This window comes from Orcinus orca, chromosome 4 (assembly GCF_937001465.1).
Source record: "Orcinus orca chromosome 4, mOrcOrc1.1, whole genome shotgun sequence".
Classification (NCBI taxonomy): Eukaryota; Metazoa; Chordata; class Mammalia; order Artiodactyla; family Delphinidae; genus Orcinus; species Orcinus orca.
This window is the reverse complement of record NC_064562.1, coordinates 123271868-123297873: the sequence shown is the minus strand read 5'-3', so window position 1 is coordinate 123297873 and position 26006 is coordinate 123271868. Positions and strand designations below refer to the sequence as shown.

The window sequence follows — 26006 nt, the reverse complement described above, 5'->3', positions numbered from 1 at the left end:
TCTTAGAGATGAGTGATTTGAACTTTGGGGAGCAGAGTAATTCATTTATTGGCCCTCTTTTCCCTTTCCTCTTCCCTTTATCCATTCCACAGATATTTATTGAGCATATATTATATGCCAGGACTTGATAGATATTTTATTTGCATTGTTCATTAATCCTCACCTTCATCCTGTGAGGTATTAGTCTACCCATTTTACATATCTGAAAAATTAAGTGAGTTACCTAAGCGTAGCAGCTAACTGGTATTTGAATGTTTGAACGCTCTGCCTCCAGTTCCCACGTGCTCGAATATTAAACTGTATTATTACTCATCTCATCCACTTGGCAACCAGAGGATGCTGGCACTGTCTGGTTTTGGTTCCTTGGGATACAAGCTGTGGACTTCAGAGTCTCTAACTTGGGTCCAAATCCTGTCTCTGCCGCTTAACATCCTGTGTGATCTTGTATAAACTGCGTACCCTCTCAGAACCTTGGCTTTCTTCTCTGTGTTAACGTAAACTGTAACACCTAACTTAGGGGTGACTTTAGGTTTCAATGAGGAAACCTATAGAAATCATCACCTTATAGAGAAGTGGGAACACGGAGGGCGCTTCACACCTTTTCATTTTATCAGCAATTCCATCAGTCTGTTTGGAGTCCCGCTGGTGACATCAGTCTTTTGCAAGAGGCCCGTTGTTCTGCCCAGACCCTTCATTACAGTTGAGCCCCGGGCGGGCCATGCTCAGCCGGCAGGGTGGTTTGGAGCAGCGGTGGAGAGAGGAGCTGAGTAGTGGGCAATGTGGGGCAGGACAGTCAGGGACATGGGTGCCCAGTTGTGCCAGCACAAGTTCTCTCTCCTCTGATTATTACTTAGCTGTGTCCAATAGGACTCAGCCTTCTCATCTATAAATATAGAGGTGATACCGCCCACCTCTGTGCATGAGTGTCAGCCAGAGATATAAAGGCATGGCCGTAATGAGGGCACTTACTGGGTGTCCAGTGCATATTAATTCCTTTCCCTACAACATGTTCCTTCCTCTCTTAGGGAAGATATTCCAGGTGTCCGGTAGAGACCATCCCTTTGCCTCCAGAGTTGGGCTCGTGGAATACTTGTCCTTTGCGAACCTTAGAAGTTTTATCAGTTCCTGCTCGGGAAGTCTGCAAAGTCTGGGACCTCATCATTATCTGAAAAGAGCTGCTGCCTCTCAGCCGGTAGTCATCTGAGATTTGACAGCCGCAGCAGATCTGAATCAGGTGTTTAGCTTTGGTGGCTCTTAGGAAAGATTTCCAGTACCAAGTGTTACTTTTGAGTTCTAGCGAATGCAAGAGTCACTGTATCCTTTTTGGGCAAATGAAATCTGCTGCTCTTTGTGGGAAGGCTTGAGAAGCTCAGATTCTCAGAAGAGGACGGGAAGGCACGATACGAAATTACGCGGCTTCTACTTCACGAACACCAGACGTATTAGGAGTTTAGTAAAAAGTAAAATGCCACTATAACGATTTAGGCCAGATGAAATTCCTCATCTCGGTAAGTTGGTGGAGTGTCAGAATTCCCCTGGATTCGGCCATTACCGGGAGGACTATTGATAAAATGCACAGCCAGTTGGAATGGAACTCAGGACCTTTATGCACAGCCAGATCCTGCACTGTGGGTTTAGTGGAGGTGTGGAGATGTGCACAGCGGGGACTAGCCAGCAGGCCGGCAGGTTTCCCCCCCCAGTTACTCCACTTACCAGCAGGCCCACGGCCTTAGCCAGGAGGGAGCTGAACCACGTTTTAGTCCTTCCCAGACCACATCCTCAGAGGCTGACGACATTCACGACAGCTCGAGTTATTGCCAGCGGTGAGTGGGTCGTTTCTGGGAATGCTGCTTTGGGGCTGACTCTCCGGGTCCCTAAGTGGTACCCACTTCGTGTCGCAGGAGGTGTGGGTCTTCTTGGCCGTGATGCCGAAGAAGTCCTTACGTGCAGGGACCAGCCTGGGTGGCAGCCAAGCTAGCTTCCTTGGAATGTTTTCCAGTCCTGGAGAGAAAGGTGGCTGTTGAGTCTCCGGCTCTAACCACTTCTACTAAGGTGCCTCTTTGTCTGATGTGATTCCTGTGCGGGGTACAGAGACCACACGGGCATTTCATGGATGTCACGTACTGTCAGCTACGGCCCAGATGGTCAACTCGGTGTCCAGGATTTTATGAGCTGGGCTCTTCGGGGAGGCCACATGGTCTACTGGTAATGAACATGGCCTCTAGAGCCAGACTTCCTGCATTTGAACCTGGCTCTGCCACTTACTCGCTCTGGGTCCTCAGGAAAGTTACTTACCTTCTCTGTGCCTCAGCCTCCCTGTCTGGAAAAGGAGGATAATGATAGTATCTGCCTCAAAGATACTTATAAAGTGCTTAGTACCTAGGAAGTACTTGGCTAAGTGTTAGTTACCGTAATCATTATGTGCTTCGCGGGTAGGGTGGCCTGATGGTGGTTTTGCCAGTTTGGGAAAAGATTGCGGGATTCCTCCTGAATGGCCACTTATGGGTGCTGAGTGGAGGCAGGAGAGCTGTGTTCTCGAATCCACCCTTGATATCTTCTACCCCTTTTCCAGTACCTGCTCTTTCCATCTTTTTCCTTTGCTCACCTGACTGATCACCTGCCTGAGATGCAGAGCTGGAATCAGAAGATGAAGGTCTGTGGCCGGGCTCAGCCACCTGCTGCCGTATGAGTGTAGACAAGTTACCGAATCTCTCTCTGAGCAGGCGTGGGGAATTTGGGACGACTTAAGGCTGCCAGGTTTCTTGTAAAGGTGGATAATTGTGCATGCTGTTTTCCCGAGATGATCAAGGAAAAGACACACGTTGGGAGTACCTGGTGGCTCTCCTCTGGAAGCTAAGACTTACCTGACTGTACCTGTGAATGAAAAAGAATCGAAATGATTTTTGCCCTTCCTCCCTCCCTTACAGGGAGCTGTATGCTGGGAAAAGCACCAGAGGGGGAGTCGGGAGACTGGGGTCCCATTAGGTACAGTACTAGGTGCACAGTTCCCAGCACAGAGTAGGAGCCAGAAAGATGGTAATTTCTCTACTGCTTGGTTCCACTCTCTTAAGTGCGCCTGGGGGGTCTCCATTCCCATTTTCTTCACAGTGGCCCTGTGTTAACTGGAGTTGTGTAGTGAGTAAGGCTGTCTTACTGTAAGTGTTGACAGTAGTCATGGCTTGATCACCCATTCCCTGGTGACCTCTGTTTTTCAGCTTCCTGTCTTAGAAAATAAGGATCTTGGACGAAATGAACTTTCGGTTTCTTACAGCTTTAATGTGATACGAAGGCATATGATTAGATATACACTGTCTCTTCTATCACCTGGTTCCTCTTCTTCATAGCACTTGAGGTCGTCTTTTCAGATTTTGCTTGGGGTTTTTGTTTTGTTTTTCATACATTTATTTATTTATTTAGTCTCCAATACTCGCATCCCCATTTTCCAGGCCCCTAGGAAGGAAGCTGCGTGAGAACAGGGACCTTGTCTGTATTGGCCATCCGCACTAGAACAGTGCTTGGCACATTTTAGGTGCTTAATGAATATACACATGTGCCCGCATATATACCTGTAACTAGGCATTATAATGTAGTTACGTAAGTTTGTCTATAGAAGATAAGTCGTCGATTAGTTATTTCTCTCCTCACACGCTCCCCTCCCCAATATACAGCACATTGTTATTTGGAGATGAGAAGACTAGAATTAAGAATGGTTATGTTGGGAGTTTGGGACTGACATGCACACACTGCTGTATTTAAAAGAGATAACCAACAAGGACCTACTGTAGAGCACAGGGAACTCTGCTCAATAGTATGTAACAACCTAAGTGGGAAAAGAATCTGAAAAAGAATAGATACATGTATATGTATAACTGAATCACTTGGCTGTACACCTGAAACCAACACGACACTGTTGATCAACTGTACTCCAATATAAAATAAAAAGTTCAAAAAAAAGAGAAAAAACCCTAAGGTGGGCGATAAAAAAGAATGGTTATATTGTCTGTCTTAAAACTTAACACAAAGTCGCAGTGCGTGGCTTCTCGCCTTGTGTGTGCGTGTAGCATCAGCAGCTCCTGATGTCAGAGGAAGCCCACTGTCCAGGGCTGAGGACACTTGACTGTGAGGGCGACGTGCCGAACCTCCGTGGTGTCGGTTGGACCCTTTTGTATACGTAGCAGAGGTGATCAGCAGGAGGCAAGATATAAACCCTAGAACTGGGCTCGCTCATGTTATTGAGATTTCATATTGCTTTTATTATTTGGCCACAAAAATAGACATAATCCTTGTTGGCTTTAGCACACCTACTAGTACTGCTTCCGCTATCCATCTTGCAAAATATAAGACAAGGCCAGAGCTTAAATGAAAATCCTCAGCTTCTTATCTCCTTCCCACAGGAAAGCAAATCTGTCTTGAAAGCCGTAAAATTAAGAGGAGAGCAAGGATAGCATAATTTAACAAAAATTCATGGCACCGGATTCTGAGCTATATGGCTGGAGGGATAGGTCAGACGTCAAGAAGATGCTGCCTGCTAATGCAGGTCCCTTAAGGTGGTGCTCTGGAAATGAGAAAGGCATGCAAAATAAATACATTTTTTTTTTTTTTCCCAGAAGATTTCTGCAGTGCTTTTTTAACTACCCCAAGAAAATATCTAAGTAGATTGTTTGGCGATTATGCTTCTTATGAAACTTCTGAAAAATGAAACTCAAAGCAGTTATTCTAAACTATAGTTGAAATATATTCATTTTAGCATTTGGGTGTTGTGATTTTTGCTGTATTTAAAAGGGTTTATAATAATAATATTGTCACACCCACCCACCTCCCACTTCCTCTAGCATTCTAAATATTTAAGAAGCATTCATTTAGCATTCTAAGTATTTAAGAAGCTCATTCTGTGTATTTGACAAACTGCATCATTAACCCTTGAAAAGCATTGAAAGATTTTTTTTTAACCTTTTGCACATTTATGTGCATAGATGTCTGTGCAGAAGTGTAGGGAGAAAAGGCATGTGGCTTTGATAATGGTGCTCTATTTAATAAATGCCAAGGGCTGTATGAGCTACGCAAGTTCTGCCATTAGAGGGAAGCTGATAATTATAAAATAGGGCAAAGTCTAGTATGGATATTATATTATTGTCTAAAAAAGTGTGATTTTTTTTTCCCCTTGCTTTTTTTTTTCCTAAGTTTCTTTTGGGTGCAGGTTGTAATGATAGGGTGTAGAGATTTACTAACTGTAAAGAGAATTAAGTGTTACTAGTATGATTATTCCTAATTTTCCTGAGAGGATGGTTTTTCCTGTTGGAGCCACGTACCGTTTATACCTAATTTGTAAAAAAAAAACATGAAATAATCAGAGTACATCATAGGTGCAGCCACCACACACAAGTGTGTTATGGGCCCTCAGCCGTTCAGATATGTCCCTACATTTTAAGCAGTTTACACTGTGCAGTTTTCAGGCACTTACATTTTTTTAATATTTGTTTTAAACAGATATTTGTTTCCGGAGAAAGTGATTTCGTGTGCATTTTAGTCTGTAGCACAGTAACAGTCTCACTATTTCAAACTGGCTGTGGTGAAGGCCAGTTTGAACTAGTGAATGAGAGAATAGTTACAATTCATTATAGTCTATTCCTCTTAAATTCACAAGTTACTTATTACGGTAGTGTTTCTAAATAGAGATCTTCCCGAGACGGCTTTAACTAGGAGATGAATTTAAAATCAGGAACGTATTTTGCATGTATATAATTGTGTTGAGTTTACTCTCTTGGGGGTGGGTGGGTGGGTAGAGTTCCTTTTAAAACAGTCCCCTGATTAGGTTAAACTGCCTGAATCTTGTTTATATTACTGATTTGCTTTGTAGGCACTTTCTTGGGGGCGGGGTGGGGGGCGGGGTCAACTTTAGCCAAACAAAAGAATTCCAGATTTCAAATTGATGAGGTCCAGATAAATAACCTGAACCTCTAAAACGGGTTACTGTTTTAGAATTCCAAATTAAATAATAAAGTTTACTTTTAAACACATATAAGGCATATAAAATATGTTAAAATATAAATGCTAACAAGTTAGAGTGTTCTGACAAGCCATATTTCACATTACGCAGTTAAGCTCAAGATTGGGAACTTGCTCTTATCAATTAAGACTTCTAGAAACTAAAGAACCTGAAGATGAACTGAGCAGCTCTAAAGCATAATGAATGATGGTCATGCTTGATTGACCAAACTATAAAACTATATGGTATAATGTGGTTCTTAAAGATGTACAACTCTAGAATGACGAATTTTATAAACTAAGGTGATACCAATACAGCAGATTTATATATACTGGGTTGTTTTAAAAGTTGCCCTTCAAGTTGACAATATTTATTCATTTATGTATTCTTTGAACAATATTTATTGAGTGCCTTTTTTATGCCGAACATATATAATGAATAAAGAGTTTATAAAACATTCACAACTTTTGCTCCAGTAGCTCTTTGCTGACTTTAACCTGAGGAGATAATCCAAAAGGGGAGTGTAAATGTGTATGTTTAGAACTTACGTCATATGGAATAATAGTGACCAACCTAAATCTCCAAAGGGGCCTTGGTTAAATAACTGGTTGTTTCTTGGTGGGATATTGATGTACTTGAGTACCGAACATGAGAAAATCCTGAAGATCTAAGTGAGTAGAGCAGATGATTCAGTTGTCCAGGTCTGGAGAGGATTCTCGGGTTGTGCTGGTGCCCAGTGACTGCTGCTGTGTGACTTCTGCGGGGAGAGGAGACAGGAGCTGGGCGTCCATATTAACGGCTGTCCTTGTGGTTACTTTGCAGTCAAATAAAGTGCCCGTGGTGCAGCCATCCCACGCAGTCCATCCTCTCACCCCCCTCATCACTTACAGCGATGAGCACTTTTCTCCAGGATCACACCCGTCACACATCCCATCGGATGTCAGCTCCAAACAAGGTGAGAGCCCTGCCTCCCTCCCCAGGCTGCTTTGGATAAGCAAGGAGCCTCATCTCATCAGTCTGAGTGACCTCACAAGTGCCTCCGCACATGTCACTGGGTGGGTCATAATACATTTGTAGGCGATGAGAGGAATTTATTTGATAGCAATTTCTTTTTTTTTTCATCTTTATTGGAGTATAATTGCTTTACAATGGTGTGTTAATTTCTGCTTTATAACAAAGTGAATCAGTTATACATATACATATATCCCCATATCTCCTCCCTCTTACATCTCCCTCCCTCCCACCCTCCCTATCCCACCCCTCCAGGCGGTCACAAAGCACCGAGCTGATCTCCCTGTGCTATGCGGCTGCTTCCCACTAGCTATCTACCTTACGTTTGGTATATGTCCATGCCTCTCTCTCGCTTTGACACAGCTCACCCTTCCCCCTCCCCATATCCTCAAGTCCATTCTCTAGTAGGTCTGTGTCTTTATTCCTGTCTTACCCCTAGGTTCTTCATGACATTTTTTTTTCTTAAATTCCATATATATGTGTTAGCATAAGGTATTTGTCTTTCTCTTTCTGACTTACTTCACTCTGTATGACAGACTCTAGGTCTATCTACCTCATTACAAATAGCTCAATTTCGTTTCTTTTTATGGCTGAGTAATATTCCATTGTATATATGTGCCACATCTAATAAGCATACAAGAATTTGTTGTTGGCTTCTTTTCTTTTCAGGATTAAAAAAAAAGAAAACAGAACAAAAATATTGAAGGGTCATTTCCAAGTGACAGCTCTGATGATCTATGATCACAGTGTAAACCAATATGTTGTGAAAATATATTACAAATTCAGTCCTCAGTGCCCCCTGCCGTATTTGTTTATTTTAGCATGTACTAGGTGTTGATGATAGTGTTAAAAAAAAAAAAAAGGTAGAAAAGGGACAAGGTGGGAGATTGTTTTTTCCTCAAATGTTACCTTTTTGAGCCTTTTGTGATTTCTTTTGGTCTTTATATCCCTGTTGTGTTTTCTCCTCTCTTTGTTGTTTCCCAGCACCAATTTAGATATAAATATAATTAAAATACAAAACCATCTCTGTCTAAAGTCAAAGCAACATGAGGCTTATTTTGCTTCTCTACATTATTACCAAGTTCTGCTTCTGTATCACTTACAGAGAAACACACATCATAAGACACCTGTTTTCTAACCTGATGGGTGTGTGTGTGGGTTCGTTGTCAGACACAAAGCTCGGGCTCCCCAAGCCTTCTGGTCATGTCAGCTTAGAGCAGACTTTGAGGGGGAGTTTGTTCACAGCATAGCCCTTATTCTTCCCACGTACATACATACTTGGACCTCAACGGGCTCTTTAGACATTCAAAATAAAGGGTCCTGTTAAACCACATGAAGGCAGAGGATGCATATAGGGGTCAAATGTGCCACCTCCAGCACTTCACCCGTGTGTCCAGGCCTATCTTTGATCGATAGTGAACAACAAAATATAGTAAGTATGTAAAAAAAAAAGTGGAGTTCAGAGGCTGGGTGTTTTTCCCACTGCTGTGAACACTTCTAGGTTAAATATGTATCATGTTCATTTCCCACCTTCATTAAAAAGACGACTGTTTGAGGACTTAGTTACCGTTGGACTTCGCTTGAGTGGAGCCCAGGTACCTTTACTTAGAGAAGGCAGAAATCATCAAGGCCGATGTTTCTGGGTTTGTCTCTGTTTTATTCCTCATTTCCAGTCCTTCCTCTCCTCTATTTCCTTTTGTCAAGGACCTCCAAAGAATAAGAAACATCAGAGACAGGTCTGTGAATATGTAGTGAGAAAGGGAATTGAAATAGGCATCTTAGGAAGAAGGCTGAGTTTGAGAGGGAAGCTCAAGAATATGACCTTGGCCGTGGCCAAGGGGGACCATATGACCAATATGACCTTGGCCGTGGCCAAGGGGGACCATATGACCAATATGACCTTGGCCGTGGCCAAGGGGGACCATATGATGAATATGACCTTGGCCGTGGCCAAGGGGGACCATATGATGAATATGACCTTGGCCTCTGAGGACCATAAAGATGTGGGTGACAGTTAAAGATAGATATAAAAGCCCCGAACAAGCTATTAGCAAAAATAATCCAACAGCATGTTTTATTTAGTTTTAAACCGTTTATTTACTTAACAATTACATAGTACTTACTATATCCCAGTCCCTGTTCTGAGCACTTTGAAACGGACTTGTTTAAAAAAATAACATTATAAAAATTTTTAAAGGAGTAACACATGATGGTTCAGAAGTTGTTCTTTCAGGAATTCTAGGAGAGTTCAATTTTTTGTTTTGTTTTGGTTTATAAAAATATTTATTTATTTATTTATTTTGGCTGCGCCAGGCTTTAGTTGTGGGATGCGTGCGGGATCTAGTTCCCCAACCAGGGATGGAACCTGGGCCCCCTGCATTGGCAGCGCGGAGTCTTACCCACTGGACCACCAGGGAAGTCCCTAGGAGAGTTCAGTTTTTTGAAACAGACAATTTTCTGCCTAGCTACCAATTACAATTACACTTTCTCTTCTGTTTCCATATCTTACGGCTACCCTACCTTGCTAATTGTACTTTATATCATTACTCCTCAAACTTTTTTTTTTTAAACAAACTTTTTAGAACTAGAGGAGGGACTAGTGGGCATGAACAGAAATTGTCTGCTTGCAGTTTCTTTGAAGCATTTTGTCCTAAAAATTCGTGTGATTTTTGCATTCTACTCCATACACAGTCTACATTTGTTTTAATATAAAAATCCTGTTTTTAATTACTTTTTTTGTCCTGGACTTCATGTACCTCATCACCATGTAGTTAGGGGGATATAAAACCTTGGTTTAAAAAGAACTAATTTTTTTTTAAGTACTAATTTACATGATTTTGAGTTCATATCATTATATTTGGGTACATTGATCACCAAAAAATAAGTATAAGGGAAAAAAAGTCTAAGTCTTACTGGATCTCTTGCATTTACTCTCTTTTCTCTCCTTCTGCCTGCCTTTTGGTATATCACATACAGCTGGTTATAACATGGTGGTGCTGAGTTGCTGATTTCAAAGTTCCTTGGGAAGCTGGTTAGCTTTATCCCCCCCCAAATCCAAAAAAAAGAATATCGTGTTCATACTCTAACCCTAGATGGAATTATCCGATAAATATAAACTGCTTGTCAGCAGAACCCATTCTCATTTGTAGGAAAATAACTTGAGGTTAATTTCCTATTAGGAAGCGTATTAGGTTTTACGTTTCCCTCAGTATGTGTTTTGGGATAGGGTGCGGGGTGCAGGTGTGTAGGTGTAGTTAGTTGTAGGAAAAGCAAGGGAAGCTAATACCCCTCATTTTGTTCCACTCATTGTGTCTGATAAAAATGTTGAAAGAGCTTTTAAGAAATACTGGGTTTATGTACCTGTTTATATGTTTTGTATCCTTATAAATAACAACAAACACTCAACATAGTGCTTATACTATATACCAAGCACTTCTCAGTATTACATACGAATGCATTTATTCCTCACAACAACACTTATTTCATTTTCATTCTGATTTTACAGAATAATAATTAAATAACTTCCTCAAGACCATATAGCTAGTGAGTGGCAGAATGACTGTATCCATGCAGTCTGACACCAGAATCATTTTGGCTGTGTTTATAAAAGTTATTTATAAAAGTTTAAAAATTTTTAAGGATATACTGCATAGAACCTCCAGAATATAGTTAAGTGTTCAATACATACTCATTAAATGAATGATGTGAAATGTGTCTAAAGTACCGCAGGAGTTGGTAGAGAGGCACACACTTCTAGGAATCTTTGGAAACGGGATCTTAAAACAACAATAAGCTATTTAGAAAACACAGATCCACTTTCTTCTACTCATGTAATGACCTAAGCCACATCATGTACGTACGTGCAAAACGGTTATAGTACTGACCCAGCATGGGGAATGGGTCCATTTATTTCACCTGCTCATTTGTTTAGTCGCTCAGACGTATATTCAGAGCCTCGTCCGGAGACAGCCATAGTTTGATGCACAGATGGGGAAAACACGGTCTCTTTTTTTCCAAGCAGTGTACGAGGCTCAGGCAGGAAATCATTTGTACAACCTCACTATAAAGCCAAGTGAAGACTATCTTAAGTACCATGTTAAAAGTACAAATGAAATGTTGTAAATTCAAAGAAGAAAGATTTCTCAGAGCAATAAAAGTTAGAGAATATTCCATGAGAGAGAGGTATCTGAAATATGAGTAGACTTTTAATAGGAAGAGTCAAATTAAATACCCAGCCTAGGAACTAGCATGTAGCAGGTGCTGAGTAAATGGTAGTTCCCTCCTTTCTTCTTAAGCAGTGAAACCAAATGCAGCTAGTTTGTATTTTTTGTTCTGTCAGATTACTCCCACACAGAATCACTAGTGCAGCCTTCTCAGTGTACTCAGAACATGGACTAGAGTGGAGAGCAAGCTTTCAAGCTTGTCTGCTTAGAGACATGTGATTGAAAGCAGGCTACTTCTCTGCATCCCAGAGATAAGATCCCAGGACAAATCGCATTTTTTAGGTACCTGAACAGTCACTTCACCTCCCCAACAAAGGGATTAAAGGAGACAATTAAGACAATTCCATCTCTAATTACGATTTTCAAGTTCAAATTTCCACGAAGTTTTCCAAGTTCTTCTGAGTTGGCCTGGTTTTTCTTTTCAAAACGGAGCAGCCCTCCTGCAGAACCTGAGGCTTGGAGAGGTATCAGAGTGTCAGAGTGAGGGAGGCAGCGAGTTGGAGAAACTTCCCTGTGATTCTGATACGTCAAGAATCACCACTGTAGGCACCCCTGCTGCCCCTACCTCCCCAGACCCAAGAAAAAAAATCCCAGAGTATGAAATTTGGGGTCTACTGTGACCAAAAGAAGCAGTATTTCTCGCTTTAAAAAAAAGGGAGATTTGATGGTAACTCTGCTAAGGTGAACTTCCAGCTTCCAAAAACCAGCTGCCAGTGGTTCTGCTTCAGTGGGAGAGAGTGGATCTGCAGAATGCCCTGGGTCCCATTGTACATAGTGCTTCTGGTGAATTGATGATATAAAGGAATTAAAAGAATACTCATTAAATTTGAAAGTGATAAGAGATCAAAAAAGGAGATTTTAGACGATTCTTTTAAAAACAGTAAAACCTCAGATGATCTCCTGTAAACTCTCTGTTAAGAGAAAGATTAAAGACCTTTCTCTGAGAGTTGAGAAAGAGTGTGTCCTAACTTCAAAGTCAAATTAACATCCACTTTGAAGGCGACACTTCTTAAGCCATTCCCATATGCTCAAGGCCTTCAGTATCTTTTAAGATCCAAATGAAATTCATAAACATTTTAAATAGTAAGAAAAAGCAGCATACTTAAAGGGCATCTTCTGTATACTCACCTAATTTGCATACCGGCTAATATAATTACAGCCACTGAATGCATATGCTGGGTGTTAAACCTGGGAATGTGTCTTTGCACGTGGTAATGGCCTTTTAAAGCCAGATTAGCTATGTAAAGAAACTCATGTGGCTCTTTTCTGTTCCGAAGCACTTTCCCCCAAATCTAAATCTAAGTTTTTATTTTGCATTTTTATGTGTGCGTCTTAGCCCTTCTTTTCTGTACCCAAGGTAAGAGATATAAACAAAGAGGTGTCATCTGGGACTAGGATTAGGTACAATCTTCAGGTGTTTTTTTTTTTTTAATTTTTTTTTTATTGCGGTACGCGGGCCTCTCACTGTTGTGGCCTCTCCCGTTGCGGAGCACAGGCTCCGGACGTGCAGGCTCAGCGGCCATGGCTCACGGGCCCAGCCGCTCCGCGGCATGTGGGATCTTCCCGGACCGGGGCACGAACCCGTGTCCCCTGCATCGGCAGGCGGACTCTCAACCACTGCGCCACCAGGGAAGCCCCTTCAGGTGGTTTTTACAGTTATAGGGCAGTGTGCTCCAGGGAGTGTGAGCTCAAGAAACAATTTGGTGGCACTCTCATTTTCTGTGGAATACAACTAATCCAGAACAGCTTGATCTTGGAGCCCAGAGGACTCAACTTGATGAAGAGCTTAGCTGGAGCTGAAGTGGCAGAGACCAAATGAATCATATCAAGTACGACCATTATGGGGCTGAAGATGATTTCTAATTAATCTTTGATCCTCTGAGGTATCACATTTCCCAAATGTATGTGTCCATAAGGGAGCCAGTGAAAATCTGAAAGTAGCAATTTACCTAATCCTTGAACACCATGGCAGGCCTTCTACTTATGAAGGGCTGTCATTTTCCATTCTACACAAAACCAATTGTCTACCATTCTCCTGACCAAAGTGATATTATAATGAGGGCAAACTAAATAATTTTAAAGTCTTATTTTGATGCCTGTTTTACTAGCAGCATATTTACTCTTTCAGGAGCTCCTCAAGATGTACTACCTTAATGCCTGTTTTCTCAGATGCTGAAATCTTGAGAAAAGTTAACAAACTGACTTCTGTTAAATGGATCTGAAAAATAAATAGTTTCATTCTAGAGCTTAAGTATTAATGACATCACGCATTTGCTTGCCTTTCTATTTCTCTTAAAGTCGAATGTCCTATGAATCTGAAAACTCTACCTCTCTGTTGTTCTTTTTAATAGGCATGTCCAGACATCCTCCAGCTCCCGAGATCCCTACCTTCTATCCCCTGTCTCCGGGTGGTGTTGGACAGATTACCCCACCTCTTGGCTGGTAAGATCCTTCCTGCAACATTTAGCCAGGCATTTGAACACGTGTTCTTCTACTTCCCATTCATGGAAATTAGCTTTATGAATGATAACACTGGAGTTGAAGAAACTTCACATCAACAAGCAAGGTGCTAACTTTATTTCATTTCAATTTAAAAGATTAAAAAACATACAGACTTTGAAATGGATTGAATTCGTTTGCTAATATGTGTAGAAAATGGCTGTGTAGCATTTGCTTTGAAGCTTATAGTTTTATGGATTCAATTTGTGGCTTTGGGCATTTGCTATGCCTGTACAAAGTGTTCAGTGTGGATTTTTCTTTTCTAGTTCTTTATGAACAACTTATATTTTTGAAACATAACCTTAGATGTATTGAATATCGATCTTTGCTTATAAATGGGCGAGATAAATGACAGATAACTAGGGAGAAATGCAAGTGCAAAAGCATCTTTTGAATTTTAATAAAATAAGCACCAGTTTGAGTTCAGAGGCGTGAAAAACTGATGTTTGGACTTCTCTTTTCAGAATCCAAATGCTGTCTATTTTGTTATTTCTGAAAAATCCGTAACATTCCTTTCAAATTTTTTTAATTGTAAAGGTAAAGGAAAAGAAATGTATTTAGGGAAGAAAGAATCACTGCATGTGATGTAGCCTGTTTTTGTCATTTTATTGTTAGCGTGAGGCTTTCCCTGTTCCCAGTTCCCTTCCTCTCCTCTCCCCACCGCTCACTCCATGGACAGAGCGCTGCAACTTCAGCAGATATTTTCTCTCCTTTCTTCATCTGGCTCTCAGTCCCCACAGCTCCCACGTCAAGGCCCCAGTTTCCCTACCTTGACATCCTTAGATTATCTCTTCTTCATAAGGAGGCTCATCCTGCCATGGAAATTCCAGCTTTCTCTCTTCTCTTTGCATTAAATCTCTCAGTCAATAACTCTGTCTGAATTTAATTGATTATGCAGATATTTTCAAAGCTACATCAATTATTCTCTCTGAACTTAGCTACTCAGGGGCAATAATCCTGGGCCGAGTTGCATCAGTGGCATCTGGAAATAAAGACCGTGTAAATGCAAAGTGTGAGATGTAGGAAAAGCAGAGGGAGAGATGGAATTCTCAGAGGAGAGAGAAAATAACTCCGATGAATCGATCTTTTATTTCTTCCCTGTAGCATGGATATATAAGGGGGGGGGAGTGCAGCGTTTTAAAAACTTTGTTCATTTTTATATAAACTTTTATTTCCTTCTTTCTTCCCTTCCCTGAAATGCTCAAAGATTCTGATAAAGAATCTACTAACCTAAAAGGAGTATCTCACCATTCTCAGGTTCTGTTATATTCAGTAAAAACATTGTTTACCTGTTGTTCAGAGCATTCGTGGGGATGGGAGAGGGGAAGGGATAGACGACAGGTCGTTCACGGACTGCGGTGGGAGATTTCCTTCAAGGCAGACGATGCTTTGGTTGGGCGGAGGGTGTCCAGGAAGGGAAGGAGCCGGGTGACTGAAGCAATGCCCTGGTAACACTCCCCCCAAATTCTGGTTGAGTTCCTCCCCTCCTGAAACTCTTACTGCTGGTTGGTAAGTCATGCTTTGTCATTGATGGGTTCCTTTCTTCTGTGACCTCAGGCAAGGTCAGCCTGTATATCCCGTCACGGGAGGCTTCAGGCAACCCTACCCATCCTCCCTGTCAGTCGACACTTCCATGTCCAGGTAGGTGGAGGTGGAACCGGGCGCTCCAGGACAGGCTGCCCTTCCTGCGCTTGCAGCTCGCGCGCCTCTGCTTGCCTCTCGGTCCTGGCCGGGCGGGTGCACGGCTCGGGCCCGCGCGTCTGTCTGCGCAGGGTGCCTGGCTCCCACACTAGGCGTCCCGGAGGGTCCTTCCCCAGCAGCGCCAGTCACGCCCACCAGGGGGATGGACTCGGCCGCCCCGGGAACCCGCGTCTCCCTCCAGAAGACTTCGCTGCCACCTGACTGTGGGACGGGAAACGTCCCCAGAGGGGACATTATCAGAAGAGCTTGTTCGATTCAAAATATGATGGGGGTGGGGTCGGGGGGGAGAATAGAGACTGGTTTGATCTGAGTTTTCTAATTTGCTCTCTATGAGGAAAGTTGTATCCGTTTCACGTGCCAGTGTTTGAAAACGCCCAGTCTAGAGCCTTCGGGACCAAGGCCGTCGGAAGAGAAGGGACGGTGCTCACAGGCTGTCAGGCTATACGGGGCTGCGTGTCCTAGTGTGTGAATCAGGCCCCGTGTGGACACGTTGGTGCAAGCGAAGCTCTGTGAGGTCTGCTGTGCCACACCGCTGTGTGTAATGCTTTTGCCTCTGGAAAGGATGGCTTCTGTGCCCTGTGCTTTGATGTACACACACATTTGTGGTGTGTCATCTGCGTGTTCAATGTGGCTTTTTCAAGGGAGCTAGCATTAACATGCTAGAAGTCAAACTGTTGGGTTAGTAACTGGTTGTGAATCTTTACTTTTTTACATCGGTAGGAAATTCGCAGTTTTCTGTGGCGAATTTCAGCTTTTTAAGAAACGTTATTTTTTCAGTAGGTTGTAAATCTAGCTGATTGCGAGAGGATGAAATTATTATCCTTCCCCCCAAATCTCTCTGTACACTTTTTTTTAACATTGTAAGAATTGTGTGACGACGGGATTTTCTCACGGGCAAATAACCAGCATCATGTATTTTTGCAAATGGTACAGTTAGCAGAGCATGATGATTTGATCAAATGTTTGTATTTTTCCCATACCTCCTTAATTTTTAAAAATTTGTTTCTGAAATATTACATATCCAAGCAGAGTCCCTTCTTTCCTTCCCAGAAGAAGGAATTAACTGTACAGGCGGCGATGAAAAGACCTGAGAAAGTTGTTTTTGTTGAATTAAATTGTTGACTTTAAAAGAGCTTGAAAAACAAAAATTTCTAAAGCGTATCCAAACTTATCCAAAGAGCTTGTTGAAAGTACTGTCTTCATTTGTTTTATTTTTCTTGCATGGCAGTTTCCCTCCTTTGTGTTGGATGGTAGTTGGATATTTTAAGATTTGTTTAATGCTCTACAAGTATACTCTGGGAAAAAGCCTTCATTTTAGCATACGTAGTTTTTACCTTGAAGCAGAACTGTATCCTTCCCTTTAATTAAATCCTTCCCCTTAATTTTGTTATCGGTTTTCCATTAGTCCGGATCTCTCAAACACTACTTTCTTTATGTGTAGAAAATTATTTGGGGTGATGTTGATGGTGACCTTATTAAATTGGGGACTGAACAAATCTTCCTGTCCCCTGTCTTCTCAATTGTTCTCTCCTAGTATTAGGAAAAAAGCCAACAGGAGAAGAAGACTCTTAATGTGAAGGTTTGCTTAGGAATGTAGACAGAGAGTTTAAAATGTGATGTCTTTCGATTTTTTAATCATTTAAAAAGCTAAATCTTAATATAGTGTTATATTTCCAGTAATTGTTCTTGAAATTCTTCTCTGAAAACTGCTTTGCAAGAAAAGTGACTCACTTTTTTTTTTTTTTTTTTTTTTAAATCCTATGGCCTAGAGCCCTCCCAGGAGAAATGCCAGATTGTACCATTAGCTTGAAAAAAAATCTGTGAGGTGGCACGTAATTATAAATATTTTCCACCTGAATACAGAAAGGAAAGAAATTAATCATCAGCCTGCTCTAACTTAGAGTTAATACTTCTGCGTGTGAAGGTGTGTTTTCACTGTCAGCCAATAGCAGTCAGTGGGTTGTTTGGAAATTCTGTCTAGCTTTCGCTACAGCGGTACATTTTGTTTTCTTGTCTTTCCTTCTTTTAGGTTTTCTCATCACATGATTCCTGGTCCTCCCGGTCCCCACACAACTGGCATCCCACATCCAGCTATCGTAACGCCTCAGGTCAAACAGGAACACCCGCACACTGACAGCGACCTAATGCACGTGTAAGTGTGCCCCGTCTTCACCCGCGCGTGCCTTATGGTACTAAGGACTTAAACCACACAGTTTCTTCTCTTTCGCTGCTGTTGAATCTGCCCCCTGTCTGTTATTACGGAAATCAGTGTAGCCCCGCCTCAGAAGCTCTGTCCTCAAAAGCTTGATTCTCACTGCTCTGGTTCTGGGTCTGAGATTGAAGAGGAGCACAGCCCTCAAAAGATCCAGGGAAACTCACCAAAGGGGGGTGACCTTCAGAGCATAGCGACTGAGTAACTTGAGCGGTTTAGCCATTTACTCCAAGGCTTTAATTGGGTTCCGATTCTTGAGGAGCACGGGAGCGAAGTAGATTGGAGGGTTCAGTGCATTTCCTTCTAGAAAGGCAGTCGCCCTGCATCTAGGCTTCAAGAGCACAGAATTCAAGGGAAAGGGGCAAACCAAGCCCAGGATTTCCTGTCGGGCCAGGGTTATCCCAGGCTGTTACAGCAGGGCTAGATTGACCGAAGAGATTAGTAATTGAGTTTCTTAATCTAGGGTTTGTACTGGGATGGGAGGATGGATGGGGTGGCAGGGAGCACGTGATCGTCCATAAAACCCCTGCAAATACGGGCAAAACCAGTGTGCGTGTGTTTGGGGGAGAGAGTCTAAGGTTTCATTAGCTTCTCAGAGGGGCCGTTGACCCCAAAAAAGTTAAGAACCTCAGTTCTGGAGGAGGACTGACCCCCCGCACTGTATGTTCAGCTTTTCCCGAGGTGACCAAGGAGCATCTAAAAGCTTAGATGGAACATCTTCACAAGCCCATTTCCATGTTGTGTTCACCCCTTCCATAGCTATAGGTAAACTTCCTCAAACCAAAGGATCCTTATCCACAAGGAGTTGATGAGGTGCTCTTCTAAGCTGATGGTGTTCTGGGGGCTTACAGAGAGCCCAGAGGGTGGTCCCAGCCTGAGCTGGACTTGTGGTGAAAGCAGATGCTCTGCTTCTCTCCTGCCATGTCTTCCTTACTGGGCTCACCTCTTCCCCACCCCCGCCCTTTAGGAAGCCTCAGCATGAACAGAGGAAGGAGCAGGAGCCCAAGAGACCTCACATCAAGAAGCCTCTGAATGCCTTTATGTTATACATGAAAGAAATGAGAGCGAATGTCGTAGCGGAGTGCACCCTAAAGGAAAGTGCCGCTATCAACCAGATTCTAGGCAGAAGGGTAAGTAGTGGGCTGGTCTGGAGATGTTCACGGTAACCACGGAACCTCTTCAGTAACATCTGCCCGAATGCACTTACATGCCAGGTAGTCATAGAATCATTGTATAGTCACCAGCCACCGCCATTCGGGGAGTAACAGAGAGAGCACGACAGCCTTTAGGAGGAGTAAATGATACAGTGCCTTGTAAGCAACTGAGATGGTACCTGGCACATAGAAAACTTCCTGAAAATCATAACTGTTTGTCCTATTATCATTCTTTAAACAAATATATCTTGAGTGTCTTTTAGGTACCAGGCACTGTGGTAGGCATTAGATAATTATTGCTGAATAATATAGATGTAGTGCTTGCCCTCGTAGAGCTTGAAGTTTTGTGACAGGATACAGATATTAGACGAATAATTACCCAGTATATATATAATTAAAATTGTGATAAATATTGTATGAAGAGCAAGGATCTGAGAAAGAACCACAGGGTGGCTGGGGAAGGGCCCACTGAGAACGTAGTTGAGGCCTGAGAGCTGCCTGGGGTTAGCCATGTGATGAACGGGGTGAGGTGAAGCTGTGTGTGTGTGTGTGTGTGTGTGTCCGTCCGAGTGCGTGTGCGTGTGTTGCGTGTGTGTGCGTGCGTTGCGTGCGAGTGCGTGTGTGCGTGCGTTGCGTGTGTTGCGTGTGCGTGCGTTGCGTGCGTGTGCGTGCACACTCGGAAGCAGGAAACCACTTAGCCCACCCAGGGGGCTACAGAAAGGCCTGCGGGACCAGCCACGCTTCTGGGTGAACCCTGTCAAGCACATGTCGTCGGCTGCACCTTGCAAGACATAAGCAGATCGTTCCACCTCGAAGCTTTAAATGGAAGAAGTGGCACAGGCCTGAGAAGTCTTTCTAGAGGATTGCTCTCTGAATCTTAACGTGTACATGGGCCAGGTTTCTCGACTGCCTCTCTTTTTGTTGTTGCTCCTTTCACCCATGCGAAGATATTTTTCTGAGCACCTGTCATGTACCAGGAACTGGACTTACAGCTAGGACAGACACTCTTAGATTTCTTTGTCCAGCCACCAGCCCAGAGGCTAGTCAAGTCCTTCCCAGTACTTTTCTCAGGATTGAAATGGGTTTAGTTGGGTATCTGATGGGTGGTGGAGAACATTTGAATTTTTCTATTTCAAATTGCATTTTTCTGTAATTACACTGTAATTTTAGAAATGCTTCATCTTAACTTGTTGATGCTCTTCATATATGTGTGGTAGCTTTTTTTTTTTTCATTTATTTATTTTTGGCTGCGTTGGGTCTTCATTGCTGCGTGCGGGCTTTCTCCAGTTGTGGCGAGCAGGGGCTACTCTTCGTTGCGGTGCGCGGGGCTTCTCATTGCAGTGGCTTCTCTTGTTGCGGAGCACGGGCTCTAGGCGCCTGGGCTTCAGTAGTTGTGGCACGAGGGCTCAGTAGTTGTGGCTCATGGGCTCTAGAGCGCAGGCTCTTTAGCTGTGGTGCACGGGCTTAGTTGCTCTGGGGCACGTAGGATCTTCCCGGATCTGGGATCGAACCCGTGTCTCCTGTGTTGCCAGGTGGATTCTTGACCACTGAGCCACCAGGGAAGTCCCGGTAGCTTCTTAAAATATGACCCTGTGTATTTGTTTTTGCAACCTCTCAAGAAATTCATGATTTGCAAATGAACATTCAGGAGAAGGAGGGTCTTGACAACCTTTGTGAGACCTAGAGATCATGTTTTAGCTGTTGTTGATAATTTTTGTCATGTTTGTTACAAACCTAATACATTTCAGCATTCATAACAGAAAACATTTAGGAGATTACCAGTCCACGTGAGGAAGCAGATGGAGGAAAGCAGGCGTTCTTGTATTATCGATTCCTGTTGGAGAGCATAAAAATGCAGCAATTTCCAATCTGCAAGACACCAGGGTTTCAGGGGTGGGATGCAGTGGTAGATTATAGCTCTTTCGGTGCCCTGTGTACAGTACTCTATCTCCCTGTGGATTCTTAAACACTTAATAACAATAATTACAATGATTTCCAAAGCCAGATCATAGCAGATGAGTGATTCCCATCATTTTTTGAAGAATTCCTCCTTGAAAGCTTAAAGGCTGATGACGATTTTCCCTGACCCTTTAAAAGAAGAAATCAGAGGAAAAGACGGGTTCTTATTTCCGCTTGTGTAAAACTCTTAGATTTTGTTTGTTTGTTTGTTTGTTTCTTTTTTGAGTTAAAGGTCCATGGTCCTCCAGTGGGAATTATTTTCCTGCTCTATAGAGTTAAGAATATATGAATGTATGCTTCCTCTTTTTAATGCACATTTCCAACAGTTGCTACTTTCTCAGCTCCCTTAACAATCCCCAGATCAGAGCATGTGTCCTAAAGGATGGCTCTCATTTAAGGTCTCTCTCTGGTTTTAATTTGGACACCTGTTTCTATTTATAGGTCCCTGAGATCTTTGATTAAGATCAGGTTTTCTATCCTTTCATAACTCCGCCTCTGGCAGGGTAGTCCTTGCTAGTTCTTTAAAGTTCCCAGCTTTAAAATCATGAAGTTTTACATTGGGATAATTAGAATTCTTAATAGTGGGCCTGAAATTCATCCTAGAGCATTTGATCTTCTGATTTTTATTCACTTCTACTGTATTTCTAGCATAGAAATGTTCGTTCATATGAATGCATCAAAGTTTTCTACTTCATATTCTAAATAATAATAACACAAATACTACTTTAAAATAAGCCTTTCGTTTTCAGACCTTCCAGGCTACTAAAGGAAGTCCAATTATTGCATATTTATTGTCAGAATGTCTCTTCAAATTAAATGGGTATTTTCCCAAAAACTTGGTGAATCTTTCGGTAAGCAGAAGAGATGGAAAAGCATTTTTGGTCAATTGTGTTTCAGAAATTCCTGTCAAGAAAGATCATCTTTCTAGTCTGCATCAGACTTTATTCTTGTTTTCAGTGCAAAACTTTAATACATAGTTTCACCTACTGTTTTACTCTGGTAAATGATGTTTCATTTGTGAATTCGAAATAATATCAAGGAACTAAAAGCAATCTGAGGTAAGCAAGTAAACAGTTTAGTTCGTGGTCTGCTTTTTTTTCTCCTTGAACTTTGCTGTTTTGTTCGCTGGGGTCTTGTCAACCTAAGTTTCCTGCTGTAACTGAAAAATTCATGCTTGTTTATTAACTGCTTGTTTTGGGTAGAAGACCCAACCTCCATACGTGTTTGGGAGATAAGTTCTATTTCCAATGCCGGATTTTCTCAGCAAGTTATAAAGCTGCCATAAATTACCTAAAATTATACTTTAAATTATTTAAGCTTTTTTATACTATAAAATATATTTACAAATAATTATATTTATAAAAAAGATATCTTTATACTGACATACTGCAGTAGGATGAGAGAGATTATTTATCAAATGAATAAACAGATGTACAAAGTAAGACTTCTATCCTTACCTTTTTTCTCTTAGTCTCTTTTTTTGTTGTTGTTCCTTTTTGATAACACTTTGCCTCTTGTTGATCACGTTAGCACCAGAACTGTCTAAACACTAATGGTCAGTCTTTTTTAAAAAAAAAGTGTAGGCCGATCTTTTCCGCTGTGCCCAGTTCGGCTTTTGCTCCCTGTGAAGGTCTCTAGGTCAGTACCTCAGGTTTAGAAAAGCTGTCAGTTGACAGAGGCAGTGTGACTTTTCCTGCCTAAACTTCCACTGCTCCCCAGACGTGCCTCCTTAGGCTCCGCTTAACTAATTGTGATTACTCTGTTAGTACAAAGACTTGTGTCTCAGGTAACTTTCCCCAGGTGTTTGGGGTTTTTTGTTGTTGTTGTTGTTTCCTGCCACCTCCCCATCTCCTCTCCCCCCTCCGCCCTTTTTTTTTTAAAAAGAAATGCATATTACCTGATTTGCCTTTAGACTCAGGCCAAGTCCCGCTGTGGGTCACGCATCTTACCTTTACACTCCGCACGTGTAAAGCAATTAAAAATGAAATCATCTGCTCTATCCAGCACAGAGGCCCTGGCCTTCAAGGGGCTTTTCAAAGGAAATGGAATTGGTTGCCTTGCCTGTAAGCCCCACAGCCTCTGGACAGGAGGATGGAAGGAGGCCGAAGGTGCTTTAGTGCTCTCCTTGAGATCAGGTTCTTGTTCTTCTAACAGGCAAGAGCAGCAGGTGTTCATTTTCTTGAGGAGAGCATCCCTGCCATGCTCTGGGGGCTGCATCCTAACCACTGGATCGCTGTCCTGGAGGGCTGCCTTTTCTCGCTCACCAGCCTCTCTCCCTCACTCCTCCTTCCTTTCCCCCAATCCAGTCACACCTTTCTTTTCTTTTTGTCTTATCATTTAAAAAAACAAGAACAGGGTAATTAAAATCGATATGCAGGGTAGAGGTGAATGAGAAAGAATCGCCCAGCCTTTAAGGGGAAGTTAGCAAAATGGGAAGCGACACACCCTAGAGCTGGGAGCCCTGGACTGGGAGCCAGGCTCACGCAGAGCGTGTGCGCGTGCATGTGCACGTGTACGTAGCTGCGCAGTGGTGTGGCGTCGGGTCCACCGCCTCTGTGCCGTCACCTCCAGCCAGTGGGTTCCCCAAAGTGCAGCCAGTTCTCCTGGGATGTTCTGGCAACAGATCCTGGCATTTGGGAAGTAGGGGGACCAACTTGGAAACTGCTCCCTGGGGGCCTGGGGTAAGTTGTGTGCAGACACACACAAAGTGCCAGTACAGGCTGCTAAAAATCCCAAACAGCACCTTGCCTGCATAAACCCTTCTGCTCTGTATGATAAATAAATATATGTTACCTAAAGGGAAGTGGAAAATTTGCAGGGTGTCAGCTGCTACGTTCCCCAGATTAGCTCCTACGGTCTCAAAGTCTAGATGGCAAAATAAACTTAGTCAGTTTCCTTGTTTTCCATCTGAAGGAAGCTAAAAAACACAGCCATAAAGTGTGCATGTTTGATTACACAGCGTTATCTGTATTCTCCCTATGGACAATTAGTGTTTAAATAAGTGTGAGGGGAGGGTGAAGAGACTGAGACAGACTGACTTTTGATGTCTTGCTTTATGGACAGGATCATATGATGAAGGTTTCAGATTCCTCACATGACAGAGTGGGAGAGTGCATGGGAGGTGAGGATATATCTGTGGAAATTACTTCATTTTGCATAAATAAATGGTGCTTGGGCTCAGATGTCAGAATGTGCTGCAAACTATGAAAAAGGGCTAAGGTGGGTGTTGAGGTTCACCAGTGAATGTTCTCTTTAATTTGTATTGGAGAAGAGAAAGGCTGGGTGACAGGCCATTTCACTTTGGATACTTTGACAGGTTTCATGTCACGTGAGAACAGAATAGAGAAATCAGAGTTTGAGTCTCACTCCAGCCACCGAACTCTAGATGGATTTCTGCGACACGTGGTCTTCTGCCATTTAAAAATAAATCGAAGTTTAAATGCTTAATGTTTTCATTCTTCAGTGTCTGAAATATGAAACATACAATACTGTCGCTGTTTTGCTTTCACTTGATATTTTCCCCCTTCCCCTTTCTTTTTCAGTGGCATGCCCTCTCTCGTGAAGAGCAGGCTAAATATTATGAATTAGCGCGGAAGGAAAGACAGCTACATATGCAGCTCTATCCAGGCTGGTCTGCAAGAGACAATTATGTAAGCACTTTATGCACACCAACGGCTCTCTCCTCTCACTCGTTCTCCCTCTGTGTTGCTCTCGTGAAGGAAATGTGTTGTAGAGTGTATCTAATGCTGGCACCGTTCTCTATTTTTGAAAGTTAATGAACTTTATAATAAAGATTTCATGGATATATTCCAGTCTGAAAGCTTTGTGCTGTCACTTTTTTTTGGCTATATGCTAATGAAATTTTTAAGTAAAATTTTTTAAATCGAAGAAAACCTTATCATTAAAATGTTGGTGAAAAAGATTTTTTTTGTTTTGTTTTGGTTTTTTTTTGTGTGTGTGGTACTCGGGCCTCTCACTGTTGTGGCCGCTCCCGGTGCGGAGCACAGGCTCCGGACGCACAGGCCCAGTGGCCATGGCTTACGGGCCCAGCCGCTCCGCGGCATGTGGGATCTTCCCGGACCGGGGCACGAACCCGTGTCCCCTGCATCGGCAGGCGGGCTCTCAACCACTGCGCCACCAGGGAAGCCTGAAAAAGATTTTTTTTAAAGCATATAATCTCATCATGTGAAGGCAGCATTAGTAATAACTAGTTACACTACCTTCCAGTATTTTTTCTGTGCATATCTTTTTTTTTTTTAACATCTTTATTGGAGTATAATTGCTTTTTACAGCAGTGTGTTGTGCGTAGCTTTTTATCTTTTACTTGGATATGTGTGGGTGGGTGGCTGTGTATTACATATGCTTTTGTATCGTGCTGCTTGCTCTTATCTATAATAAGCATTTTTCTGTTACGGCATAGTGTTTCTGTATATCACTTTTAACAGGTATACAGTATTTCACTGAGTGAATGTCACAATTTACTTAACCGTTTTTTCCCTGCTTTTTAGACATTGGCTATTTTTTTGTTAATAATCGGAAATTATCCTGCAGTGGATTGTGCATAACAGTTTTTAGGACTTATTTCTACAGGATAGACTCACAGTAGTGAAATTGTAGTGAAACGCTAGTGAAATTGCTGAGTACAGATTCTAAATATTTTAAAGCCTCTTGATATATATTGTCAGATTTCTTTCCAAAATGGATTGTGTTATTTTACCCTTCTTACAAACAATATATTCCAGTGACTGTTTTGCACAGACTAATTAAAACTGGGTAAAAAAACATTTTTTTGTTCGTTTCATATTAACGTACCATGATGCCTATTATATATTTTATTCAGATGGAGTAGGTACTATATTTTTAAGCTGTACTAATTTCATTGGGAAAAAAATACCTCATTTATATTGCCAATTATTTTATTACTTCAGAGTTTGAATACCTTACTCATGTAGTCTTGATACAGCAAAAACTACTGAGAAAGACTATTATAAGTGATATTAGTTGTATCATATTTTATAGTGGGGAATGATTTTGATTACTTAAGCTCTTAATTTAAAACTTTGAAGATCATTTTCATGTTTCTTGTGAGACGAGCACTCAGAGTGCCCGCGAGGACAGACTTCACATTAAATGGAATTGTCCTTTTTTAAAAGGGCGAGGCACTATGGAGAACAGTATGGAGGTTCCTTAAAAAACTAGAAACAGAGCTACCATACGACCCAGCAATCCCACTCCTGGGCATATACCCTGAGAAAACCATC

General features: G+C 42.2%; 1 protein-coding gene across 5 annotated transcripts in view; it reads left to right on the top strand.

Annotated features, from left to right (window-relative positions):
- The window catches only part of LEF1 (lymphoid enhancer binding factor 1), a 121952-nt gene that overhangs the window by 75234 nt on the left and 20712 nt on the right, over nt 1–26006 (top strand). For 3 of the 5 annotated variants that reach the window (XM_049708859.1, XM_004269591.3, XM_049708860.1), the window contains exons 4-9: nt 6809–6941; nt 13572–13662; nt 15277–15360; nt 17450–17572; nt 18600–18762; nt 24288–24395. In XM_049708859.1, coding sequence (XP_049564816.1) covers nt 6809–6941; nt 13572–13662; nt 15277–15360; nt 17450–17572; nt 18600–18762; nt 24288–24395 — 702 coding nt within the window. The remainder of the gene's footprint in view (nt 1–6808; nt 6942–13571; nt 13663–15276; nt 15361–17449; nt 17573–18599; nt 18763–24287; nt 24396–26006) is intronic. The other 2 variants (XM_004269592.4, XM_004269593.4) reach the window with 1 other exon arrangement.